Below are 25,111 nucleotides of genomic sequence, written 5' to 3'. Positions count from 1 at the left end.
AAGTCGATAACGAGAATATTATGTACTTTCTCCCTTTCTACGCTTTCTCTTTTTTTCATCGTTTTCTCTATTACAATTACGACAATTATTATTTTATATATACAGTCTGCTGCCTTTAAATCTTGATTATCTCCTCTCGTTTGTTAGTCCAACTTAAATATCTCGTTCATTTAAATAAAGTTTGTCTGAAGCTCTTATCTAATCCAAACGTCCCGGCGATATGCCAGTTTTTATTTATAACATTTTCACCTTATTCCACAAAGAGGCTTACAAACAGGTTGCGAATGAAAATAACCAATCGTTCGTTAGTCCCAAAACCAGAAGCGGTAGTGACATCGGACAATGCATAACTCCGGTCTGCGCGGGACAAAATTAGCATCGATATTTTGCGCCCGCGCACCTACCATCGACACAGGAACTATTCTCGAGTCTAGATCACGCACCCGTCCTCTGTAGATCATTTCGGCTAGCTGTTTTCTCAATGAATCGTCGACACTACATTATCACGTCGTCTCGCCTCGCTCCTCAACTAATTAAATACCTTTTGATTAGGTATTAGTATTACCTTCTTGCTACATCATTTCTTTTCCCTTTAATCTTATTTATTTCAAATGTTTTGTAAGTATAAACGTTTATAATGTGAAGCTAACAAGCTGATTATTATGCACATAACAATTTCGAAGTTTTCAAAAATCAATAAACATTTTTTTATAACCGGATTCGCACGTTTGTTCATATTTTTTTAATCTTACGACCGTTTAATACCGTTTAGTTATATTTTATCTGTTGTTGTGTTGTTTTAAGTATTTAATTAGTTACGGACTTGTGATAGTTTTAGCTGTAGCAGTTAAATAGACAAATGATGTTTGAGGTCGATGACGTAATATAACATAAACAGCCTATATACGTGTCACTGCTGTGCACAGCCCTCCCCTCAATCAACCGTAGGGCGTATGGAGCACACTCCACCACGCTGCACCATTGCGGGCTAGAAGCCCGCGACCAACGGCTTAACGTACCTTCCGAAGCACGGAATCATCTTACTTTTTCGGACTATCAGGTCGATGACGTAAAAGTGGTAATTAATTTTCCATTTACGGGAACAAGAGAAGTATAATAGATCAAAGCCGCAACTGTTTCTGTCACTAGAGTCTACTTTAAAATCGTCTCCGACGTTGCTGCCAAAAGTTCGCTAAAAAAATGTCATCTGAAAATAGTGGCATTTCGGCTTTCTAATTGCCTGAGCCCAGTTTTCCTCGTGTATTTCCGTTTGTCAAACGTCACCGGGTCATTGTCTCATAAGTATTATCTGTTATTTATTTTTATTAAGTTCACTTGTTTCATTGTTTTAATTTTTCTCTTTCTATAAAGCGCAGAAGTGAAAGTGATATCAAATATATGATTCGATATGATATGATTTTGATTTGATATGATATAATATATTATATTACCATTTGTCCGAAAATAAATAAATATAGGTTCAACTTTGGGCATTACATTACCTCGGCGAAGTTACAAATCAATTTTTGTTTGACAATTAATTACTTATTGGCTCTTGAAATAATTCACATAATTTGTATGAAATGCAATCTGAAATCGAATCTTTATCTTTCGTTTCAATGGAACAACATGTACCATCTATCCAAGATTTGGAATGTTCCCAGAAGGGGTAGGCAGAGATGTAAAGTACATACATCCACTCCTCGCCAGCTACGTTTAAGTCCCATGTAATAGAGGGCGAACCCGTAAACATACATAAACTGCCCATATACGTCCCACTGCTGGGCACAGGCCTCCCCTCAATCAACCGGAGGGGGTATGGAGCATACTCCACCACGCGAACCCATTCAACAGTATTACCTGCAGTCTTCTTATCGTGTGGGTTGTGAGGTGTAATAACAACCTCATCAACCCTGGTGTCAGGGTTATTACTGAGCCGTCAAAGGCCCCTGACATGGCTCATTTAACGACTACATACTTACATCAGTAAGTAGTAACCGGAACCATCGGCTGAACGTGCCTTCCGAATCACGGATCATCTTACTTTCGGACAATCAGGTGATCAGCCTGTAATGTCCTAATCAAACTAGGAATCACAAAGTGATTTTTTTTGATATGTCCCCACCGGGATTACCTGCAGTAATCCTTGCCTTCGCGCAGCTGCGCAGGTGCAATTGACACTAAAATACCTACTCAATATTGAATACTGTACTTGTACAAAACATGAGCTCAACTGTCAAGTGATAATCTTTACATAAGAGTGCAGGGTGTAAAGAATCGTGATATGAAAGGACCGGACACGGCGCGATCGCATATCGCATTTTACACTAAGGTAGAGTATTGTGATGTATACTGGAAGCGACGCCCTGAGCCGAGATTCGCGCCCAACTGGGCACCCTCAGGCCTGTTGTCTTAAACGTTGTACCGGGTGAGAGCCTTCAGCGCTTTCCATTTGTCCGGCCAATTAGTTAATGCCATCTGCGGCAAATATACAATAAGTCACGTCAAAAGAAATGTATACTGGTAGAATTAGAGTTGACAACACACAAATAAAACTCCTTTGAGATGGCGTTAAAGTTCACTGTAATGAATTAAAACTAGGAAATTATTTACAAAAGTTAAAGATACAAGAAAAACGTACTTCGTCGGCAAAGTCCATGGCGTAAGTCTCGTAAAATTGCTAGAACAAAACATCTTACTGTAAAAAATATAATTAAGTATATTAAAACTTTGATGTTGCCAACAATTAGACCACTTGCACAGTTCGACGTATCCATTTTTTGACGACGTCATAATTTCGTCAATTTGTAAAAAGTATATCTAGGTTGTCATCTACTTTATACTCAAATCTCAAGTCAATTGTTTCGATATTGTGCATATTGCATCGCGTCGCGAGGGAGCTCACTTAATAAAGAAATCAGCCCCTGTATGAAGCAGATGGTGGCGACATAAACATAACGGATAGCATTATTAGTAATTGTACCTAACGCTGCCCTCCTTTACCTTTTATTTCTTTTTTTTAGCTGTCACAATATGACAGCGGAGGTAATATAAAATAAGAGAGAGAGAGAGAGAGAGAGAGAGAGGGAGAGAGAGAAAACGTTTATTCAAACAAACAGCACACAAAACGAAAACGAAACATTGAAATAACACTTATAGGCTATAGACATATACACAAAAGAAAAGAAGTAAAATTAATTACAACAGTGTTGTGTGATATTAAATTTGATTTTAAATTTGTCAGAAAATAAATTTAAAGCTCATGTGAAGCTTACTTTATGTAAAAAATTAATGACTACCTAAATGATAAAAATGTCTGGTATTGAATGTGTTCCTCTAGTTATTAAATAACTTGTAATGTATAGTATATCCTCATTGGTTTTTAAAAGATGTGTTGCTTTTGCAGTTTCTTGTCATTTCTTCTCCTCAGCCATAACACCTTGCGAAATGACGTAAATTCAAAAATGTTACATTGACCTTTAACAAGTTTATCCATGATAATTACGTTGAATAAATGATTCTGATTCTGATTCTGATTCTATAGTGTGCATTTATTTGCATAGAGGGACCTTCCAGGCTACGTTCCATAAAAAAATTTACAGATTTAACGTGATAATTACATATTTTATCAAAAATATATTGTAATGGCAAAGGCATATGTAGACCCATGTATAAAAATAATTGTTGTTAGATATTTAGATCAAACGCTTTTCCCTTCGCCGGTTGGAAGGTCTACTAAACTCATTGGTGCAGTCCGGTACCGGGGTTCAAACCGGCGCCCACAGATTGAGAAGCAAGCCGGTGGACCACAAAACCACAGTGACGGTTACGCCTCATATAAATGAGGCTAGATATATTCGCATTCCTAATACCATCATCATCAGCCCATTAACGTCCCCACTGCTGGGGCACGGGCCTTCCCTATGGATAGATAGGAAGATCGGGCCTCAACCATCAAACCATCACGCGGGCCCAGTGCGGATTGATGGTTATTAACGACTACTAATGCAGTCGGGACCAACGGCTTAACGTGCCTTCCGAAGTACGGAGGAGCTCGAGATGAAAACTTTTTTTTTGTGGTCACCCATCCTATGACCGGCCTTTGCGAAAGTTGCTTAACTTCAACAATCGCAGACCGAGCGCGTTTACCGTTGCGCCACCAAGCTCCTCAATTCCTAATACCATCACATGCAAATTCATCCCCCTAGCATTATTATTTCTTTTCTCATAGGGTCCGCTTACCTAACCTGAAGATTTGACAGTTCCGGTTTTTTACAGAAGCGACTGCCTGTCTGACGGAATACCTGATGAAAATTCTTCTTCTTCTTCCTCTAATCCTTTTATCCTCTGTTGGGATGTAGGGTTCGAATAACAGATTTCTACTCCTCGCGATCTTTTGCAGCCTCTGTAGCTTGCTCCCATGACATGCCGAGAGTTTTTAACTCTCAGTCAACCGAACGTCGCCAGGTCTCTTGGGCCGCCCAGATGCAAATTGACCGACGAAATTTATCACATTTTAGAAGGTGAAGGCTTTCAGCACTAGGATTTTTAAGGATTCTCTGAGTTTTTCAATGACTTTAACTACTTACTCTAATTAATTCAATTAGCAGGGTAAATAACTTGCGAGAACAGGTGTCATATAGCCCGTATTAATATTAACAAGTCATGTCATCTTGTGACAAATTAGTCGGCGACGCTGTTAGTTTTTTCATTAGAAATTATTTTTTCATTACAGATCATGATGTCACCGTACACATGGCGGCCCTAGCCATCAATTATTTTTTCATTGTAAAATTATATTTTGACAATTACAAGTTACGGGTGACTTCACTATGCCCATTTCGGTTATGTCACAAACAGTGCTGTGCCGTACGCGGAATGTTCCCAAACTAAGCAAAAAATAGCACAAAAGATCTTTGTAACCTAACCTTTACGCGGACAGGACTAGAGAACAGGAAAGAACAATTGAAAAAAGAAGCAGTACCTAAGAGTCTTTACTATTAGAGAGTTTTTACAAAGGGAACTTTCCCATTTTGGGAATATTCACGGGAACGGCGCGTTGCTGGCCACAAAGCATAATAAAAACTCGACGCGACGATTCTTTATATGATGACACTGGTAAATAGCTGTACATTAATTTATGCTACGTTACATCAGAACCTGCTCGTTATGATTTTCGACTTAGAGCTTAATTAACTGTGACTGTAATTAAAAATGTTGTCTCATTTCCTACAACCATAACACCATGGTTATTATGGAGTCGTCGACTATTTTAGATATTGGTTGATAAAATAATTACTTACCCATTAATTTTTGATCGAAATCAAAATTGAAAAGGTATTTATGTATTATTGAGTGTGGATACAATAGGAATAATATATAACGGCCTCTGTGGTCCAGTAGTTGAGCGTTGGGCTCACGATCCGGAGGCCCCGGGTTCGGATCCCTGTGGGGACATGTTACAAAAATCACTTTGTGATCCCAAGTTTGTTTAGGACATTACAGGCTGATCACCTGATTGTCCGAAAGTAAGATGATCCGTACTACAGCAGGCACCCTAAAGCCGTTGGACCCGGGTCCCGGTTACTACTTACTGATGTAAGTATGTAGTCGTTACATGAGTCATGTCTTTCATGTCTTTGGCGGCTCAATAATAATCCTGACACCAGGGTTGATGTAACTGGTATTCCACCTCACAATCCACACGATAAGAAGAAGATAGGAATAATAAGGAATATATATATCACAAAAATCACTTTGTGACATGTCAATTCCATATATTTCTATCACTGTCACTGTCGATTGTCTTCATTTGCAACTTGGCCCATGAGCAGAATTTTCATCTAAGCTATTTTAGACCAAAATTATCACGTTGATGAAGACCTATTCCCCGATACCGACCCCGCCGACGTGGTCGACGGTTTTCCTCATTCAGCGCTTATCGCTATCGACCCACTAGGGTCGATTAATCCTTTCAAATATTCTTCCTCTCAGACGACGCCCTGAGCCGAGGTTCGCGCCCAACAGGGCACCCTCAGGCCTGTTGTCTTAAACGTTGTACCGGGTGAGAGCCTTCAGCGCTCCCCATTTGTCCGGTGTAGTTAATGCCATCTGCGGCAAATCTACAATAAGTCAGGTCAAAAAAAAAATTAAGACCTATCTGCGGTGAGCCGTCTACTTATACTTCGTACGTTTCAAATATCTTCATTCACACGTATAAGTTGTGTGAACCAAAATCGTCGTCACGAGGACGTCAGTGACCAACACACCGTATATAATTGATTGGTTGCGAGTAGTTTATGCAAATTATGTTTAAATGGTTGACGTGATAAATATCAATATTATTCTACTACAAGCGCCGAAACCTTGACCTGAGTACAACAGGACTTGTATGGAGAAATTGTATGCTTATTGAGAAGAAAGCCAGCCTGTAAAACGGTCTTTAAAACATTGGATTTTTATAGCCGTCACCCTTGCTTAGGGAAACTCGCAAAGAGAAAAATAAATCGACTTTGTAGAGGTTTAAGTCCCGTCCGAATCAAAACTTTTTCGATTAAATCTCTTTGAAAGACTGGTTGACGAGAAGGACGTAATATACGATCTCGACGACCCGATTACTCTACCCAGACACCAAACACTTCAGAACCCCGATACCGACACGCTAGTTACGATTAGTATTCGTTACGATATCACTAGCACCCTGTATACCTCTTTAACAGACGTGGTGCTATATTTTGTGACGGATATGCCCTTCAAAGTGGACTTCAATGCACCGTGGTGTTTATTTGTATATCATATTCAATCAACAACCGTTACTAGGATAACTCCCCTTCCACTCACCAGCTCCTCTTAGGTTTTTTCAATGAGGTTGTTTATTACGCTTTCTATTTGCGGTAGCGGCGCAATAAATAAATAAATAATGATTGATTGCACTAAAACACCATAGTTTATGGTACAGCAGAAGAAATATTTTTGTAATAAGGTGACATAATAGTGTTTGCATTAGGTACTTGTTTTTTTTGACGTGACTTATTGTAGATTTGCCGCAGATGGCATTAACCACTTGGCCGGACAAATGGTGAGCGCTGACCCGGTACAAAGTTTAAGATAACAGGCCTGAGGGTGCCCAGTTGGGCGCGAACCTCGGCTCAGGGCGTCGTGTGAGAGGAAGAAATATTTGAAAGGATTAATCGACCCTAGTGAGTCTTACTTGAATCGCTACACTAGGCTAGGCCTTACTAGGCTTGGTTATAGTCGTGAGCATTATGTTAATTTATGAAAACGAAATTCGTAATGAATCATCTAGCAACCAGTTTCCTGAGACACAACGGAAACGCAACTGTCAGACAAACTGTTATAATTCCTCTATAATTCCCGTGTAATATAAGAATAAAAAAATAATCTGGTTGCTATGGCAGCGGTTGTACCACAATTTTCCGCAGTAACACTACAAACGAGATTTTAGTTGCATTTGAATTTTAGATTTCCCAAAACGAACGTGTAATGTAATTTATCGCTTGGAATATGTTTTTATCTCAACTATTCTATATGTCAGCTTACTAAGAGAAGATACGTAAATAAATGAACGTTGTGATAAAACAGAGGCAGTTTGGTGATAGCAAACATAAAGTAGGCGGCATGCAGATGGCTGTTTGGACACACTACAAAAATTACGACTTAAATACCTATTTATCGAAAAACTGTAAGGTGTTTGTTTTAGAAGTTTTATTGCAACTAAGTAAATATTATCCTATCTACTGATTAAAAAGTTTTAATATTTTTTCTAACGACCTGCGTGGTCCTATGGTTGAGCGTTGGGCTCACGATCCGCAGGTCCCGGATTCGATTTCCGGTGGGAACATATCACAGAAAATTCTTTGTGGTCCCTATTTTAGTTAGCACATTACTGGCTGATCACCAGATTGTCCGAAAGTAAGATGATCCATGCTTCGGAAGGCTCGTTAAGCCGTTGGTCCCGGTTACTACTTACTAATGCAAGTAAGTAGTCGTTACATGAGCCATGTCAGGGGCCTTTGGCGGCTCGATAGTAATCCTGACACCAGGGTTGATGAGGTTGGTACTCCACCTCACAACCCACACGATAAGAAGAAGAAGAATACATTTTTTGACTGACTTCACGTCACTATTGACAATAAAGTACAGCTATTTACTCCTTTAATGTAGTTATTAATTAATACGAAACTTGATGAGCAGGACAAACATTAAAACAGCTTAGTGTGACGCTTGTTTAATGATAATGATGATAACAGGGGGGTTAAAATGGCCACATCGAAGCAATTCATCTAAGAAAGCAAAGTTGTAATTTAAAAAGTAACTGCGCAATGTAAACAAATGTCAAATAGCAATATTGTTTTCTTAGATGAAATGCTTCGATGTTACCATTTTAATCCTGCAGATTTGCTTAAGAATGTTCTTAATGAACGATTTCTGTCGCTTGTCGGACGCCTTAAGATCCGTTTGAGTCGACATCAAACACGTATTTAGGATAAGCATGAAATGAATCGCAATAATGCATTCGTTTTATTGCCATCCAACCAGTCTGATTAGGTGACGGCATTAAAACTCTTAACGAAAATATACCTAAGTTGCAGTCCTGGTGTAACGTTTGGCCGAAAAAAACCAGCGTTTGTTTTCTTTATTTTACTTTTTAAATGAGCTACAAATGCTTAAAAGCATTTAGCAACAAGTAGTTTGATTGGTTGAAAATCGATTTTGTACAACACTTTTAAAATTGAAAGTGGAACAAATTGTCAATGACCTAAAAATTACATTGAGTAGCGCCGGTATTGCTAACTGGTTAATAAAATTACATTTGCTCACGTTTTCCTTAATTTCAAAACTTTATTCTATTCGTCCTCCATTCAGTATTGAACTTAAAGCTAATGACCTTCCTTTTTGCTTCACTGTAGTTGGGTAAAAAAAAACATTATTCCTTTTAGATATATTTTTTTCTTTAGTACTTTTATTTTATTCTGTAATGAATGTGTAACCAACATTATTTCCATTTCAAGTATGTCTTATCAAAGTTCTAATAACCGGTGCTTAAAATGTTAATGGTTGAAAATTCAAGTTTCTGGTAACATTTGTCATGGCAACGACGAGATGCGGTCGAACTCAGCTGTGAGTACCCACTGATGTGTTCACACACGAATTCTTGTTAACAATGTTAAATAGCCCTTCGTAAGCGTTTGTAGCGTGCGCTCCTATACCACTGTTTATTACATTATGATATTTCTTTATTTACCTTTATTGACCTAAGGTATTTCTATAAAATCCTCTCAAATATTCAAAATATTCGACCACGGGTATTACTTTGTGTGAGCTCACTACAGCTATTCGAGACCAACTATGTCCTCGACGGTCGTAAACCCTGGCGCCTGTTTTCAGACATATCGGTTTCCACCAACATTTTGTAGCGTAGCTATTATTAACACAAAACCATTATTTGTTACAGATCGTGTGAACGCGTCCGCAAACCCCGACTCGTTTGCGGCTTCGCGTAAACCGAGACGGTGTTGCAAATACGACCCCAAATTGTGCAATGCTGATTCCTTAAACATGTACGTAATGAGTATGTTGAATCATCGAATGTTGCGAACTGATTACCATAGTTAAGAGTCCCACGTCGGGCGCCATTCGCTGCGTGTCGGTTGGAGATTGACTGGTAATTGAGTGGTGTAGAGCAGGGTCTGGTGCGGGGTATGCGAGAGGGTGTTGTGCAGTGACGGCGCCCGGGCGGCTGCCATGGGCGCGGCGCACCATGCCTCCGCGCACGCGCCCGCTGCGGCTGCTCCTGGCGGCGCTGGCGCTGGCCTCGTGCGCCGCGGCGCCCGCGCCCGCGCCCGCGCCTGCGCCCGAGCCGCGCGCGCAGCGCTCCGCCAACCTCAGCCACATCACCGGCACCTCGCGCACCATACAGATGTTCCTCAAGAACCGCTACCTGCAACTCATGCCCGACGGCACCGTCAACGGCACCACAGACGGCAACAGCGTTTACAGTAAGTACACAACTTACATTATATCCACTTACCATTATCTATTTCAACACTTTTTGCCACACGTCTGAGAAAGACTTGTGTTTTCGATAATTACTACGTTAACACAGCGGTTAGAGATAATAACAAACAAGCAAAACTGTACGAAATAATAATAGACTTCGGTCGCGAGCTAATCTCTTTTTTTATCTTGTAAATTATTGTAACCAGACGCAGCCTAGACTTCTATATTGCTGTGTTATTTATATCCTTCTGGTAGCGCATCCTTGAAAACAGCGCCAAGTTCTCCTAAATTATTATTCATTAGACGTAATTTTTTTTTTTCAAAGAATATTTAGTTATTCTGTGATTGTGAATGTGATTTATCTACGAATTTATGATTCTCACGAAGAAAGTACAATACGTCATCACATCCCATACATAAATATCATGCTTTAGTGTTGGAGAACTTGGCTAATGCTCTACCGAGCACCCGGCTTGCCACTAAACGTGTTCAGCGCTAACTTCAATGACATAAATTATAATCTCACGTCTATTTTTTATTAGAAAAGTTCGATAGAGACAGCATGATTGCATCTTTTATAGACGTTTAAATAGCTCGATAATAGCTACATAATAGGTAGTTGGATTAAGGTGAGCATCCACAAAACCATTCTGGTAGCAAGCTATATTTTATTTGTTGAAATTTACGTTTATGAATATAGGTGATTATTTTTAAGTTTCTTGTTTCGTATCAATGATGCTCTTGCGAATTGAATGCTAAATGCGAGTGAAATGCTGTGCGACTAATAAATTTAATGTTTGAAAAAAAAAGAAGTGTACGAAAACTCATCGGTATGTCCGGAATGACGATACCTATGCATATTGCGAATTCGGGAATTTTGCTGTTTTTCTTTGTAAAATGTTGTCATCCATTTATTTCGAAGAACCAAATGACGCCTTATATTTTGGAGTAACTATTTATTTTAATAATTGGACTAGAGTCATCAACATCGCCCGAAAACGTAAGTGGTAGGTACGCAGCTTCACATTTCAAATTCTACATATAATAAGACACAGTATTTTTATCATACTACACTTGTGATATAAAAGACGATTTATCTTACTGTCAAGTAATGACAAGGCCTTGTGGAATATACATAAGCAAAGTATATATAAAACAAAATGAACTAAAGTACCTATAGAATAAAAAAATAATCATCATCACCAGCCCATTAACGTCCCCACTGCAGGGGCACGGACCTTCCCTATGGATGGATAGGGAGATCGGGCCTTAAACCACCACGCGGGCCCAGTGCGGATTGGTGGTTATTAACGACTGCTAATGCAACCGGGACCAACGGCTTAACGTGCCTTCCGAAGCACGGAGGAGCTCGAGATGAAAACTTTTTTTTGTTGTCACCCATCCTATGACCGGCCATTGCGAATGTTGCTTAACTTCAACAATCGCAGACCGAGCGCGTTTACCGCTGCGCCACCGAGCTCCTCAAAAAAATAATACTACATACCTATAGAACGGCCAGTCTCCGCCCTGCACCAATTCGTATGCCTTAACTTACCTCACCCCCGATGGGAGTCACTTTACCCTAAAGTCAATAAAACCACTGTATAATTTTCTGTCTGACTGGAGTCACTTCAGTCTGTAAACGTAAGGGCTGCGCGCGCGCCGACTTATGTTTTTACGGATTTCATTGTCTTACGAGTAATATGGTGTCTTCTGCGCTGCGTTCGGTCGCTTGTCTAGTAGACACTACAAGAACAGGAGATGTTTAGATTCTCGAAATATTGAATAAGGTAAATTAATCTTGTTCTTTAGATATAAGTACCTACTTCATTTTTTGTTATCGAGTTGTACTAATAAACAATTAATGTGAAGCATTTATTCTTAAACGTAACTGTTTATTTATTCTATACTTATAGCTATAAGTTATATCTCGTAGTGGGTGACAGGTTTAGACAAGTAACTTAATCTAGGTCGTAATAACATATTCGGTGAATAATACCCTTGGAATCTGTTAAGTAAAATTGTAATAATGACTCAATGGGAAGATTTGGCTGCCCCAGGCACAAGCGAGGTGGTCCGACGGTTATGGTTAAACGAAATACTTAATAACTCGGAATGACCTAAGTTTTGCGACTCTGAATGTTAATGGGAACCAACGTCATAAAACATATCATCTTATGATTATGAGTTCACTGAAATGGCAATCAAGTTGCCAGAAACACTACTTAAGCTGAAAGCACATCAGGATTTTTCTGAATCGTACGTGCTCTCAGAATTTTCAGTTTGGTATGAAATTATATACCACCTCTTCTTTTTTGACGTGACTTATTGTAGATTTGCCGCAGATGGCATTAACTACTTGGCCGGACAAACGGGGAGCGCTGAAGGCTCTCTCCCGGAACCACCTCTATATTCTGGTGCGTAATATTTAATACGTATTCGGGTGACAATGGTTCTTTTTTCAAAATAAACAAAACTAGCTTGTGGGTTAGCCAAGTTGCAAACGATTTCGAAAAGCGACCGTGACAGTGATAAAAAAATATGGAATAGACATACAGTGACATAAGGTAACAAATCAATCGCATAATAACCGTGACACCAAAACGATAGAAGAAGAATGTCATATATTTTTATCACCCACACTATCGTTTTTCTCCCGACGACCCGATTACTCTAGCCATAGAGGCAGCCAATCAGCTCGCGACACCAAACACTCCAGGACCCCGATACCGACCCCGCCGGCGTGGTCGACGATCTCCCTCATTCAGCGCTTATCGCTATCGACCCACTAGGGTCGATTAATTCTTTCAAATATTTTTCCTCTCAGACGACGCCCTGAGTCGAGGTTCGCGCCCAACTGGGCTCCCTCAGGCCGGTTGTCTTAAACGTTGTACCGGGTGAGAGCCTTCAGCGCTCCCCATTTGTCCGGCCAAGTAGTTAATGCCATCTGCGGCAAATCTACAATAAGTCACGTCAAAATAAAAAATAAAATAAACCATCGTTTTTCGTAATCGTTTGCAATTTGGCTACGGCCTCAGATTGGTTTGTTTAAAAAAATAAACTTACTGGAATACGTCACCAAATTATTATCATATACAGTTTGTCAGATTAAGATTCAATCAGGTTTTATTCGAAGTCTTTTTAACCCTAATACAAGGCACCTGAATGGGTTCGGAATGAAAGCTTCCACCACGATATACTATACCTATAATAACCGGGCCGTCAAAATTATCTTTCGCAAAAAGTGACCGCCTTGCTCATAAAATATGTCTTTAGCCGACCTCGAGTTAAAGAGGAATAAAAACTCAATTTTGATTGCGTGCCTACCGACTAAGACTCTCCAGTTTTCAATATACGTCATAATTAAACGTTTATTAGAAATGATGGCGGTTGAACGTAACTCTTATTTTACAAGGCGGTATTCGATCTTTATTTATTTGACTCACTAAAAGTTACTACGATATACATCGTTACGATAGTATACAACTTATTGATAAGTGTAAGTAACTAATTATAAGTTCATTTAATATTGGCCCCGATTCCTGCAGACACCGCCTAATTTTATTTTAAGTTATATCCGTCATTTTCATATCCGTCGAAAAGGAAAGGGACGGATGATTCACAGCTCTTAATTTTAGGAAGAATGAGTAAATGAATGAATAACCCGGGCGAATCAAAAGGTACGTCCCTGGTATGCAATCCGTTTGACGTGCTGTCTACTTAACTGTGTCGGGTTATTGATGGATGTAAAATTTTTAGACGGTTGGTTTAGATTTGTGCTTAAAATTGACGTGTGTTCCATAAATTTTATGCTTGTCGATTACCCGTCCCTTTCCTTTTCGGCGGATAAGAAAATGACAGATATAACTTAAAATAAAATTAGATGGTATTTACAGGAATTAGCACCATTACTTAACTAAAAAAACTAAATAATTAATAACTTTAAAAGTATACTTAGGTACATTCAGATATGATTTTGCGACTGTCTTTACTTAATATAGTAAATAAATAATCAGTACTTATTCAATATTTAAAGAATCCGACTCGGGCTTACAAGACTAATATAAGTTTAGTATTAATACGGGTACACGACTGAACCGGTGTAGGACCAACCATGGAAAGTCAAACGATCACTTATATACTTAAATGGGTCTTTAAGGAGTCGCCATACTGTGAATGTGGTCACCCGGATCAAACCGTATCTCACATAGTGAACGAGTGCCCTCTGCACCAGTTCCCAGGTGGTATAGCCGAGCTGTATTGTGTGACGGATGCAGCAGAGACTTGGTTAAGGGAGCTTAAGCTGGATATTTGTACCACGCAGGATATTTTATTTATTTGTCTGCCATACGCAATAATAATAATAACGGGTCCAAAAAGACCTATAGCCACAGATTACTAAATAGTTGCTAACTAAGTACTTAAGAACTGTCAAACTAAAGTAAAATTAAATTCTTCTCGCCCGAATCGACATCAACGTCATAATAACTTTAACTTAAGACAAAAGTACCAAAAATATTTGCGACTGTGTCCAATTACAAGTTTAAGTTTATTGGAAGAATTCGTATTACGAAGTAGTTCTCAACATATTTACTGCCTATAAAATGACGTCATACAAATTTCATACGCAAACCAAAAAAAAAGAACTATTGCACTTAAAACAAATATTAAAAATACAATATTATAATTAGATAGCTAATACAACAGGCGGCCGTATTGCTTAGTAGAAATCTCTTCCAGGCAACCTTTAGGTATAGGAAATGAATTTAATAAAAAAGTAGTGGGATAGACAGTGCTAAATAATCAAGTGTCGTTATTTTAGATTTGCGCAGTTGGCAACTATTTGGCCGGACAAATGGGGAGCGCTGACCGGGCTCTCACCCACTTCGACAACGATTACGTATGAATCGATAGAACTTTGTACATTGTAAAGATTGTAGATAAAATATTTCCAAATCACATAATCTTGTCTGCTGCATTATCAGTGTATTAAAAACACGTTTGATAGGTGTAGTGACTCACTAGGCTTTTTAGGTATTTAAACGCAAGTTCGTGAAACTCTTTATATTTGAGTTTAAGATAATATTCAGATATTTTTTTATTGTATTTGGAGTTCGGGGAATTTAAGGCTGCAGTCTCCGCAAAATTGAGTCGTGACGAGTTTTTGGTGACGATTATTTTCCTTTTTTAAACAATGTTTTAAGTAATTTAGCATATTCAAAGATTATACATTGTTTTAAGTTCACTCGGTTATTATCATAATTAAGACACATAATAACGGGTTCTTACCGTATTTAAATCAAGAATATGAGACTCCCGATATTTCGACACTAATCCGGCCCGGGTAAGAACCCGTTATTATGTGTTTTAATTGTTCAAAGATTATCTTTATTGTATTTAGAGTTTAGATATTTTCCTGCATTTGCATCATCATTTCTGTATCCTGTCTAGCATTATTCATAAATTAGTCCATGTAAGTATGTTTACTTACTTATGTATTCATCAAGGACGAAATTAGTTTGAAGAAAAAAATATTTCCGCAACTCAATTTGTTTATGATGCCTATAAAAACTTTATTAAGAACTGTAGGTTAAATTATTATTTTTTTAATTCACAAGTTATTTTCTACTATAAGTACGCAACGAAGACATTGACTTCATTTACAAGAAGTTATATTTCAAGTGTATGTTGGGTGGGGACATATCACGAAAATCACCTTGTGATCCCTAGTTTGGTTAGGACATTACAGGCTGATCACCAGATTGTCCGAAAGTAAGACGGTCCGTTCTTCGGAAGGCACGTTAAGCCGCTGGCTTGGCCCCGTTTGCTACTTACTGATGTAAGTATTAGTCGTTACATGAGTCATGTCAGGGGCCTTTGGCGGCTCAATAATAACCCTGACGCCAGGGTTGATGAGGCTGGTATTCCACCTTACAATCCACACGATAAGAAGAAGAAGTGTACGCTTTCAGGTCTGTCTAACACGTGTAAAGACATGAAATAATTTTGAACGTTATTTTTATCAACTGTGTAAGTACATAGAATTTGATGGTAATTGTCTTAAGGCGGATCATTAACCCAGATTTCTCAAAAGAAGAAGAAGAACAATAAAGTCTCTGAAATATTTCTAGTAGTGACATAGTGTGAAAATTCCAGTCAGTAATTCATCATCTCAGTCAATTTCTACTACATACGTACTTATAGGTTGGCAATCCATGTCTATACTACATTTTAAAACAATCTGTCTGTCCCAGAATGTTGGTCTTAGAGACGTTGACAGTTATTTGATTTAATCAATAATTTGACCACACCCCTGGAAATACTAGATATGCCAATTTGGTCAAACAATTGCTGAAGTACTGACTTCGGTAGGCTATCAGCCATCAGGGTCAGAGATATCGCGACTTTATGCAAAATATCTCCAAGAGCCATCAAAGGATTTATGTGTACGGCTCAGTCAATAAATCCGTCATCGTCGGAGATGGCCCATGATTGCCTGGAGTGCTGGACTGGTATCAGAAGCGTGGGTTGAACAATACTCGGCTACAAAGTTTCACGCTTCCACGTTTTGTTTTTAATATTTAGCTGACTTCTAAAATGCCTGCTGGACTGGTCGGGTCAATCCGAGTATGAGAACATTTTAAAGATTTTTGTTCTTAGCGAGTCTCAGCTCTTGTCAATAATTATACAAGTTCTTCTTTTTCTCTCGTGTCGGTTTGAGGCCGACACCATCAAGCCAGGTGTCACGGTTACTGTTAAGCCGCCCGATGCCCCTGACATGGTTCATGTAACGACTACATACTTACTTAAGTAAATATTAGCCGACTGCTTGACGTGTCATCCGATCCGAATCACAGATTATCTCACTATAGAGTGATTGGTCAGCAATTTCTTAACCAAGCTACGGGTCATAATTCACAAGTGAACATCAGCTCAACTGCTGGACCACGAAGGTCATACAAGTCTAGTTATCTATATTGGAAAATGATAGTTTTTGGATCTGTAATTACTTAAATCTTCTTCTTCTTCCTATCGTGTGGGTTGTGAGGTGGAATACCAAACTCATCAACCCTGGTGTCAGGGTTATTGTTGATCCGCCAAAGGGCCCTGACATGACTCATGTAAAGACTACTGCTTTACATCAGTAAGTAGTAACCGGGACCAACGGCTTAACGTGCCTTCCGAAGCACGGATCATCTTACTTTCGAACAATCAGGTGATCAGCCTGTAATGTCCTAACCAAACTAGGTATCACAAAGTGATTGTTGTGATATTTCCCCACCGGGATTCTAACCCGGGGCCTCCGGATCGTGAGCCCAGCGCTTAACCACTGGGCCATGGAGGCCTTAAATACTTAAACAATATAATAGGAATAGGTACTTAAATAATTCCCTATTATACGTCCAAAACGTAGTCATCAAGATGCTAACAGCATAAAGTACTACCGGGTTGAAAGAGAGACGAATGATAAACGGCTTTGCGGTCGGGTCAGCGACGCCTGAGTAATTTGGTGGCATAAGTCAAGTCGATCAAGGCAGTAATTATGTTCTCATAAACGCGGGTTTATGTGCGAAGTCTTCATTCGGTAACGCCGCTACTGGACAAACGGGTCTGGAATTAAGAAGCCTCCCGCTTGTACTGCCATATTGGTGTTGTAAGGTTTTTGATAGTAGAAAATGTGACCTAAGTTAGTCTTACGCGAAAAGGTCTGAGTGTTGTCTTTGTAAAAAATATTTAAGGATGCGGAAGATTTTTCAGTCAATGTTCGATTTTGTCTTTCGAATCCTCGAAACTTTTCACGTGATTTTTGATTTTTATTTTATTTTTATTAAGTAGTTATAGATGTTTCATTGTAGATAAAAATTAGAAACGGCTAGTGAGAGACTGTCGTATTCAATGGACTAGTTTCGATTTAACATTCGCAGTTAATTATTAAGTAAGTAGTTGAAATATTTGAGGTTCACTAACACAGTTGGCTCGACCATTATAAATGGCGATACGGCTCATCACCTATCACGTTGGTCCAACAGAAGGTTTGGTGAGGTGTTGGAACTTAATTGCTCTAGTACCTCTGGCTACCCCAATTAGGATATAGTCATATCCTTACGTTATGTTATGTCATATTTGAGGTTACAGGAGTAACACAAAGTATTGACTGATTTAAACGTGCTTTACTGAACTATTTAAAAACTACATTGATAGCGAATGCCGTAATAACCAGCGATCCAATCAAAGCACAAATTTTACTAAACGACGCATCCATAATGCATGGGGTCCTGCGCTCGCGCATCGATGACAGACAGATTGATCGCTCCTCTCAGTTTTAATATAGCAATTTACACCTGTTATGTTCTTCAGAGCTTCCTTGTAAGAGGAAGTGTTCATCAGTCGGGTGATTAATTTTAATTGGTGTGGCAAGAAAGGGGGGTTTCGACAGAATTCGGCCAATAATTGCTTGAGATACTGAGAGGTTAAGTGAGAAATAAAGTACTTCGACAGTTTTCGTCCGTTTCTGGAAATACTGACTTGTTGTACTTAGTGTGTATTTTTTTGTGGTTTCGTTTTTTGATTTACAATTCTTCTAATTAATTTAGTACTTATGAAGAATGTTCCCATATTGGGCTGGTTTTCTCTTCGCGGGATAGTAGGTTAGACAAGGCTTCTATAAAAAACCGGACCTGTCAAATCTTTAGGTAAACGGACCCTGTAAAAACGGGGTAAGGCTAGGGAGATAGATATTACGAAAAATGTTTTTTTAAATATTGATATGTGATATTTGACGACTTCGGTCCATATGGTAACGTGAAAATCTTAATATCTGTCATATTTACTTCAAAAAAGAATATCGGGGGAAAATTTTCTTAAATAGTATCGGATATTTTTGTAGGAATATAATACAAAATTTGCGTCTGGCAACCCTGCCTAGTTTCGCTACAAGTGGTTCACTGAATTCAAAACCTACCTACACTTCCTCAGTGCATTGGTGCGTAATAATTATCGTGTTGTAAATATCATTAAAATCATGTACAAATCAGTTGTCATTAAGTTTATTTCGCCTAATTATAGATTTAACGTGTTCTGACATTGTGAATGTCACTATGTATCGTATTGCTGCGGGGTTGGTCAAAGATTAAGGATCGAAAAGTATTGCTTTACTTATATTTTAAATTGTACCAAAATGGTTAGAAGGATTCCCTCTCCGGTTGATTGAGGGAAGGCCTGTGCCCAGCAGTGGGACGTATATAGGCTGTTTATGTTGTTGTTGTTGGTTAGAAGGATACCTTTATCTGTCCGTCTTTCTGTCGCAACTCGATTGAATTAATATTCCTCACGTTTCCTATGCGCTAAAACATAGCCCCACTTACTACTTGCGCTAAAGCTTACCCACTATTTTTATTTGAATATTTTTATCTCTGGTTTTTCATTCTCATAATTACTTATTCAAATATTTTGGGTGGTCTCTTAAATTTTTATGATTTCTAGTAACTTAGCGTCGATAGAAACATAATTAAGATTGTAATGTCAAAAGTCACATTTTTTACCTACAGATTACGTATTGAAATAGGAAGCTCGCCAGCTGTTATTTGCTTTTTGAACCTAAAACTTCATGCGATAAGAAATCTTATGTTAATGAAAATTAAGAAGTGTCTTTACATTAATATGGAGTTTTTGCGATTGCTGTGTTATTTTGGCTGGCGCGCACTTTAATCAGATTGTCGTCATAATTGAATAACGCATACTATATTTGTAGTAGGTTATCGGTTATCGCTACTTTGTATTTGGGTTGAATGATCGTCGCAAATCATAAATGATTGATTTATTGTTGCAATTTTATTTACTTTACTGCCGCGTGTAGACACGCGCAAAGACTCACACACGCATACAGACAGAAAGATACACACGCACGCCACTCACCCTCACTCAATCTCTCTCGCACACACACACTCCCACACACACATACACACACACGAAATAAACTTCAGCTACATTTACGAGTTTTTTATTGTTTTGTATGGATAGATTAGATAGAGACTTTTTTTTCTAGTCTATCGTGTCCCACTGCTGAGCAGAGGCCAACGCGTGATAGAGAATAAACGAAAATAACGATTAAGTATGTGTAAGTTTGATTTTCCAGGTAAACTAAGGCAAGTCTCTAAATAGACTTGGGACCCAGGTGGGGAAGTTATACAATTTGTTCAGGTGGGGGTTTCTCGGATAACTCGGATTTAAAGTGTAAGTGCGGCACTGTTCCCCTAATGATGGAACATCTTACATCGTGTCCTGCGTGCCCGAACACCTGCACGCAGGAGGATCTGATGAGCGCTGCAGATAGCGCCATACTTGTTGCCAAGTTTTGGGCCGACACTATTTACTTTGCTATCGACACGATAAGAAGTTTGATTTTAATGATGAATATTATGTCAGGGGGTTTAAAATGGCCGCATTGAAGCAATTAATCTTAGAAAGCAATATTGCAATTTGATATTTGTTTGCATTGCGCACTTACTTTTATATGCGCAATTGTCAAATTGCAACATTGCTTTTTTAGATGAATTGCTTCGATGTAGCCATTTTAACCCCCCTGTTGTGTACATAATTTTATTTTCTAGCGTGATGTGATGATACAAAGTCACGGCTTCCAATAACTTGAGATTTATTACTGACTCTATGCATAAACCACCTAAGACTACAGGAGCCCCTACTCCTACAATATCGTATGCTTTTAATATCAGTAGAACTAGTTTGAAGTCGAACATTATGATAAGTTAAGCTCAATAAATTATTCATATCTCTTAATCGTTCAAATGCTCACTTTCGAATCATCCCCCTAGCATTATTCCGCTTTTCACAGGGTCCGCTTACCTAAACTAAAGATTTGACAAATCCAGTTTTTACAGAAGCGACTGTCTGTCTGACCTTCCAACCCGCGAAGGGATAATCAGCCCAATACAGGTTAGGTCACATACCTCCGAAAATGCATTTCTCGGGAATGTGGGTTACCTCACGATGATTTCGTTCATCGCTGAGCACGTGATAATCATTTATGATCCAAACATGAATTCGGAAACAAATTCGACAATCATTGGATTAGGCATGTGCTGGATTCGAACCTGTGACCTCAAAGTGAGAGGCAAGCGTTCTTCCAACTGGGCTACCACGGCTTCTAACTCTCACTTTTAAGCTCACTTTCGAATAATTATATTTTGTAACATACCCCAATGCTGGTGGAGGATATTCAGCAAAAATGTTCGCAAACTTAGTCAAGATTTTTCGCGTGCTTTAAAGTATATAGTCATACTGACTTGACCAACTGAACTTAATCCTTACTGACCGGCAAGGACTACCTACTGCTAAACCAGCTCCAAAGACCCTGATTTTCTTATTTAAATAACTCTCAGAAACGATAAACCAACGAACGACCGTCTCAGGTTGCGGTACTTAAAAGAAAATGTTCACTTTCACTCGATTTTCTCGAAATTCCTTTAGAATGCATTTTGGTAAATAGTCAAGTGAGCAGGGTTAGTGTTTCAATTGATTTTCTACCTCAACACTTGAAGGTTAAGGTTCTAAAAACTTTTGCTATAAAAGTGAATGTATCGGTCGCTAAATAAGTGCCTAATATGAGAAATTATAAATTCCGACGATTCCGAAATCAGAGTGTACCGTTCAGAACTGGAATGTCAAGTCTGTGGATGCTTAATCTTTGGCCCTTATTAGCCCAGGTGCATCGACTCGTGCAAACTGGTCCGGTCGCCGTGTCGGCCGGACTCCGGAGTCACTTACCGAAAATGATGTACCGCCAAATTGTGGGGCGAAAAAATTATTCCACGCACTACCAACGATTCTCGATCGCATTCTAATCAACTTTTTGCCACCGCAGCGCGCCCACGCGGAAAATAATAATGGCGAGTAAAAACTGTATCAAAGTCGATGTCACTGTCAATGAAGCTGTCACCGTTCTAGAAAGTTCGGAGTTTAAAATTACTACCATGGGGAAATTACTCAAGGATTTTTCACGAATGTGTGTAAAACTTGTCTCATCCTTTTGAAATGTTTTCTCTTTCACGTTATTCACTTGTCTGAGCCATTCCATTGATTGCATTTGATTCCATTTCTGAAGAGATGCAGAATTAGCAAACTCTGCCCTTGACACTGGATATTTTCCGTGGACTACAGTTCTGCCTGTTGTTGGCTAATTTTATGACTTTCATTTCTTAACTTTTAAAATGACGAGTTCAATGTCCCGGCTTCTACTGTTATTAAGTGGGCAGTACAACTCGTTTAATTAATGTACTAGCAGTAAATGTAATATCTGTCTAAGACCATCATTATAAATAAGTTGTACGTAATACTTGTGCGAATTATCCAGCCGCTTGTACACGCTCTCTTGAGTGGTTTCATGATTTAGAAGGCTATAAGTTACTGGACTTTAATCATTATCATTCATTTGTGTATCAGCTTTTCCTGTGGCCAGTTCGTGTAGCAATTAAAGGGGAATAAGTTCTATAAATAAGGGTAAGTAATTAGTGTAAAGAACTCGCGTTTCGTAAGCGAGGAGACGTGTCCTAGATTGGAGTACGCACAAGAATCCGATGACAAGTAAAAAGTATTTGACAATATTTCCTGTTGGGATTGCGTTCGAGTCGAGTGCGCAAACTCGTAGTAATATTTACGGAAAAGAAACGAATCCAGTGCGGTTGTATTTTTTTCGCCCCTTTTGGTATTGTTACCCCGACCTTGTAATTGAGTTAGTGGAAATGGACACTTCGCATTGTGCCTTCAAGTTTATTGAATGACCCTTAAAAGCATATTTGCTGTGGCGTAACCTGCTTTGATTGTCTTGTTACTTGTCAAGAACTTCGGAACTCGTTACGGAATTCTCCCACGAATGAACATTGTGTTTTACGACTACCATAGTGAGTATTCATCTGCTTATGTCTTCAAGTCACGTGGACGGCAACAACCAGAAATCACTTAATGATCGAAGATTCAAAGCGAGCAGTGTATTAAGCAAGATTTCAAGTTGACAGAGTTATGGAAATAATGATAAAGATCATACCAATGTTGGTATGCAGTTGCAGAAACGCCACCTTCGCTCTATTAAAACTATCTTTATTCAGCAGGTAACATAGTTACACTTTGAATTTCGTCAATTTTTACATAAAGCACGTCTCACTCATCCCCTTAAAACTACTGCAGCTTCTCTCACAACCTGTGTAGCCGGGGAAAAGAAGCTGCAATAAAATAGTACCAAGACACAAGTAAATAGTACCTTATATTTTTATTTAAAAAAATACTTGCTGACAGTGCGCCTGATTTGGTAAAGTAACTTAATGTACATCATCATCATCATCAGCCGTAGCCCACTGCTGGGCATAGGCCTTCCCCAAGGATCTCCACGACGATCGGTCCTGCGCTGCCCTCATCCAGCGGCTTCCCGCTACCTTCACCAGATCGTCGGTCCACCTTGTAGCGTGCCTACCCACTACCTAATGTACATAATTAGGTACCTATTAATAATAGCATTTTATATTAAGATACTTATAATAGTCCGCCTTCTATTTGCGAATATAAACTTACTATATTGTGTTTTTTGTAGTATTGTAATGTTATATGAGCAGTATCATTGTAGTAGCTATGATTTCAAGCTTCAGCTTACTAAGTCTGGATCGAAACACTGAGCCCTTTGTCGGTGCGTCTGCGTCTGCGCACCCATAAAGTATAGTTTAAGTGTATTAGGAATTCGTTTAGCCGATTTGCATGCTCCGGGCGATAATGTGTTTGTGCGCTATGGTCTGATGGCAGAAGCTGAGATTTATCAGGCTCTTATATTTTCTTCCCTTGATTATGGTATGATGAGGTTTTTGCCTACTTTTCAATATACAGGGTGTTAGTGACATCGTAACGAATACCTAAAGGGATGATTGAGACCATGTTTCTAAGTTAATATTAAGTGGAATTTTCTGTCGCAAAATTCATTATTTTTTTAGTTTTTTTAAGATGGAAAATTCCACTTGATATTAATTCAGAATAATGAGCTGAATCATCCCTCTCAGTATTTCGGAAAATTGATGACAATTACAGTGTTTTTTTTCTTACAGTTCGATACTTTTGCGACGGAAAATTCCACTTGATATCAACTCAGAATCATGGTCAAAATCATCCCTCAAAGTTTTCGTTACGATGTCACTAACATCCTGTATAATGCTGGTAGTTCTTGATCTCTATTAAAAACCATCAAATCTTCTTCTCTAGTGTGGGTTGTTAGTTTAATGATCAGCCTCATCAAACTGGTGTCAGGGTTACTATTGACCCAAAGGCCCCAGACGTGGCTCACGTAATGACTACTATAACGTGCCCCTAAGCAAATAATCAGCCTGAAATACCGTAACCAAACTAGGGATCATAAAGTGTTCAAATAAATTAGTACATTGGTGGTTAAAATTTTCGTTATAAGTAAAGGGATTTCGGCTATTGGAATTGGATATCGTATCGATGTTGTTATTTTATTCACAATCGTCATGATTAACCCAAGAGCCACGCTCCTGTCGGTGTAGTCTGTTCATTCTTGTCTATCAAAGGCCAATTCTTTCACTTTCTTATAAACACGACGTTCACCTTCTCTTTAATCTGTTCCATGTAAGCTCTTCTTGGTGTTCCCCTTCTTCTATTTCGCTGTAGCTTCCCTTCTATGATGTTTTTAATAAATCCGTCGTGTCTTATTAGGGTGAATTTCAACAAGTCTCATTTTTTTATCATTTCGGTGAGATTTTTTATTTTAATACTTTTCTTCACATATTTGACGACAAATAAAACTTTAACCTATTTTGAATTATGTGCGTGAGTGGGCATCAAATACGATCGAAACTTACTGAGATATTTAAAATTGAATTTTTATGAGTCCACTGAAATGATAAGTACCCACTGAAATGATATAAATATACACCGAAATGATATAAATGTACACTGAAATGATAATGAGTCCACTGAAATGAAATTAACCCACGGAAATGATACAGTCAAGAAAAATTGTGCTGCTTAGTTAGGGTTCCGTACAAAGTGAAGTTCGATTTATACATAAATAGCCTAT

General features: G+C 38.7%; 1 protein-coding gene and 1 long non-coding RNA gene across 2 annotated transcripts in view; both read left to right on the top strand.

Annotated features, from left to right (window-relative positions):
- Window positions 1-9,752, top strand: part of LOC126380409 (uncharacterized) — a 39,592-nt gene extending 29,840 nt beyond the window's left edge. Inside the window, exon 3 of the long non-coding RNA XR_007568474.1 lies at window positions 9,476-9,752. This is a non-coding gene — a long non-coding RNA (uncharacterized LOC126380409). The remainder of the gene's footprint in view (window positions 1-9,475) is intronic.
- Window positions 9,753-9,863: 111 nt separating this feature from the next.
- The window catches only part of LOC126380377 (fibroblast growth factor 5), a 176,507-nt gene continuing 161,259 nt past the window's right edge, over window positions 9,864-25,111 (top strand). The window contains exon 1 of the mRNA XM_050029762.1: window positions 9,864-10,019. Within this exon, the coding sequence (XP_049885719.1) occupies window positions 9,941-10,019 (79 nt within the window). The 5' untranslated portion in view covers window positions 9,864-9,940. The remainder of the gene's footprint in view (window positions 10,020-25,111) is intronic.

This window comes from Pectinophora gossypiella, chromosome Z (assembly GCF_024362695.1).
Source record: "Pectinophora gossypiella chromosome Z, ilPecGoss1.1, whole genome shotgun sequence".
Lineage (NCBI taxonomy): Eukaryota > Metazoa > Arthropoda > Insecta > Lepidoptera > Gelechiidae > Pectinophora > Pectinophora gossypiella.
Note: the sequence above shows the minus strand (reverse complement) of the source record. Positions and strands in the feature narration are given on the sequence as shown.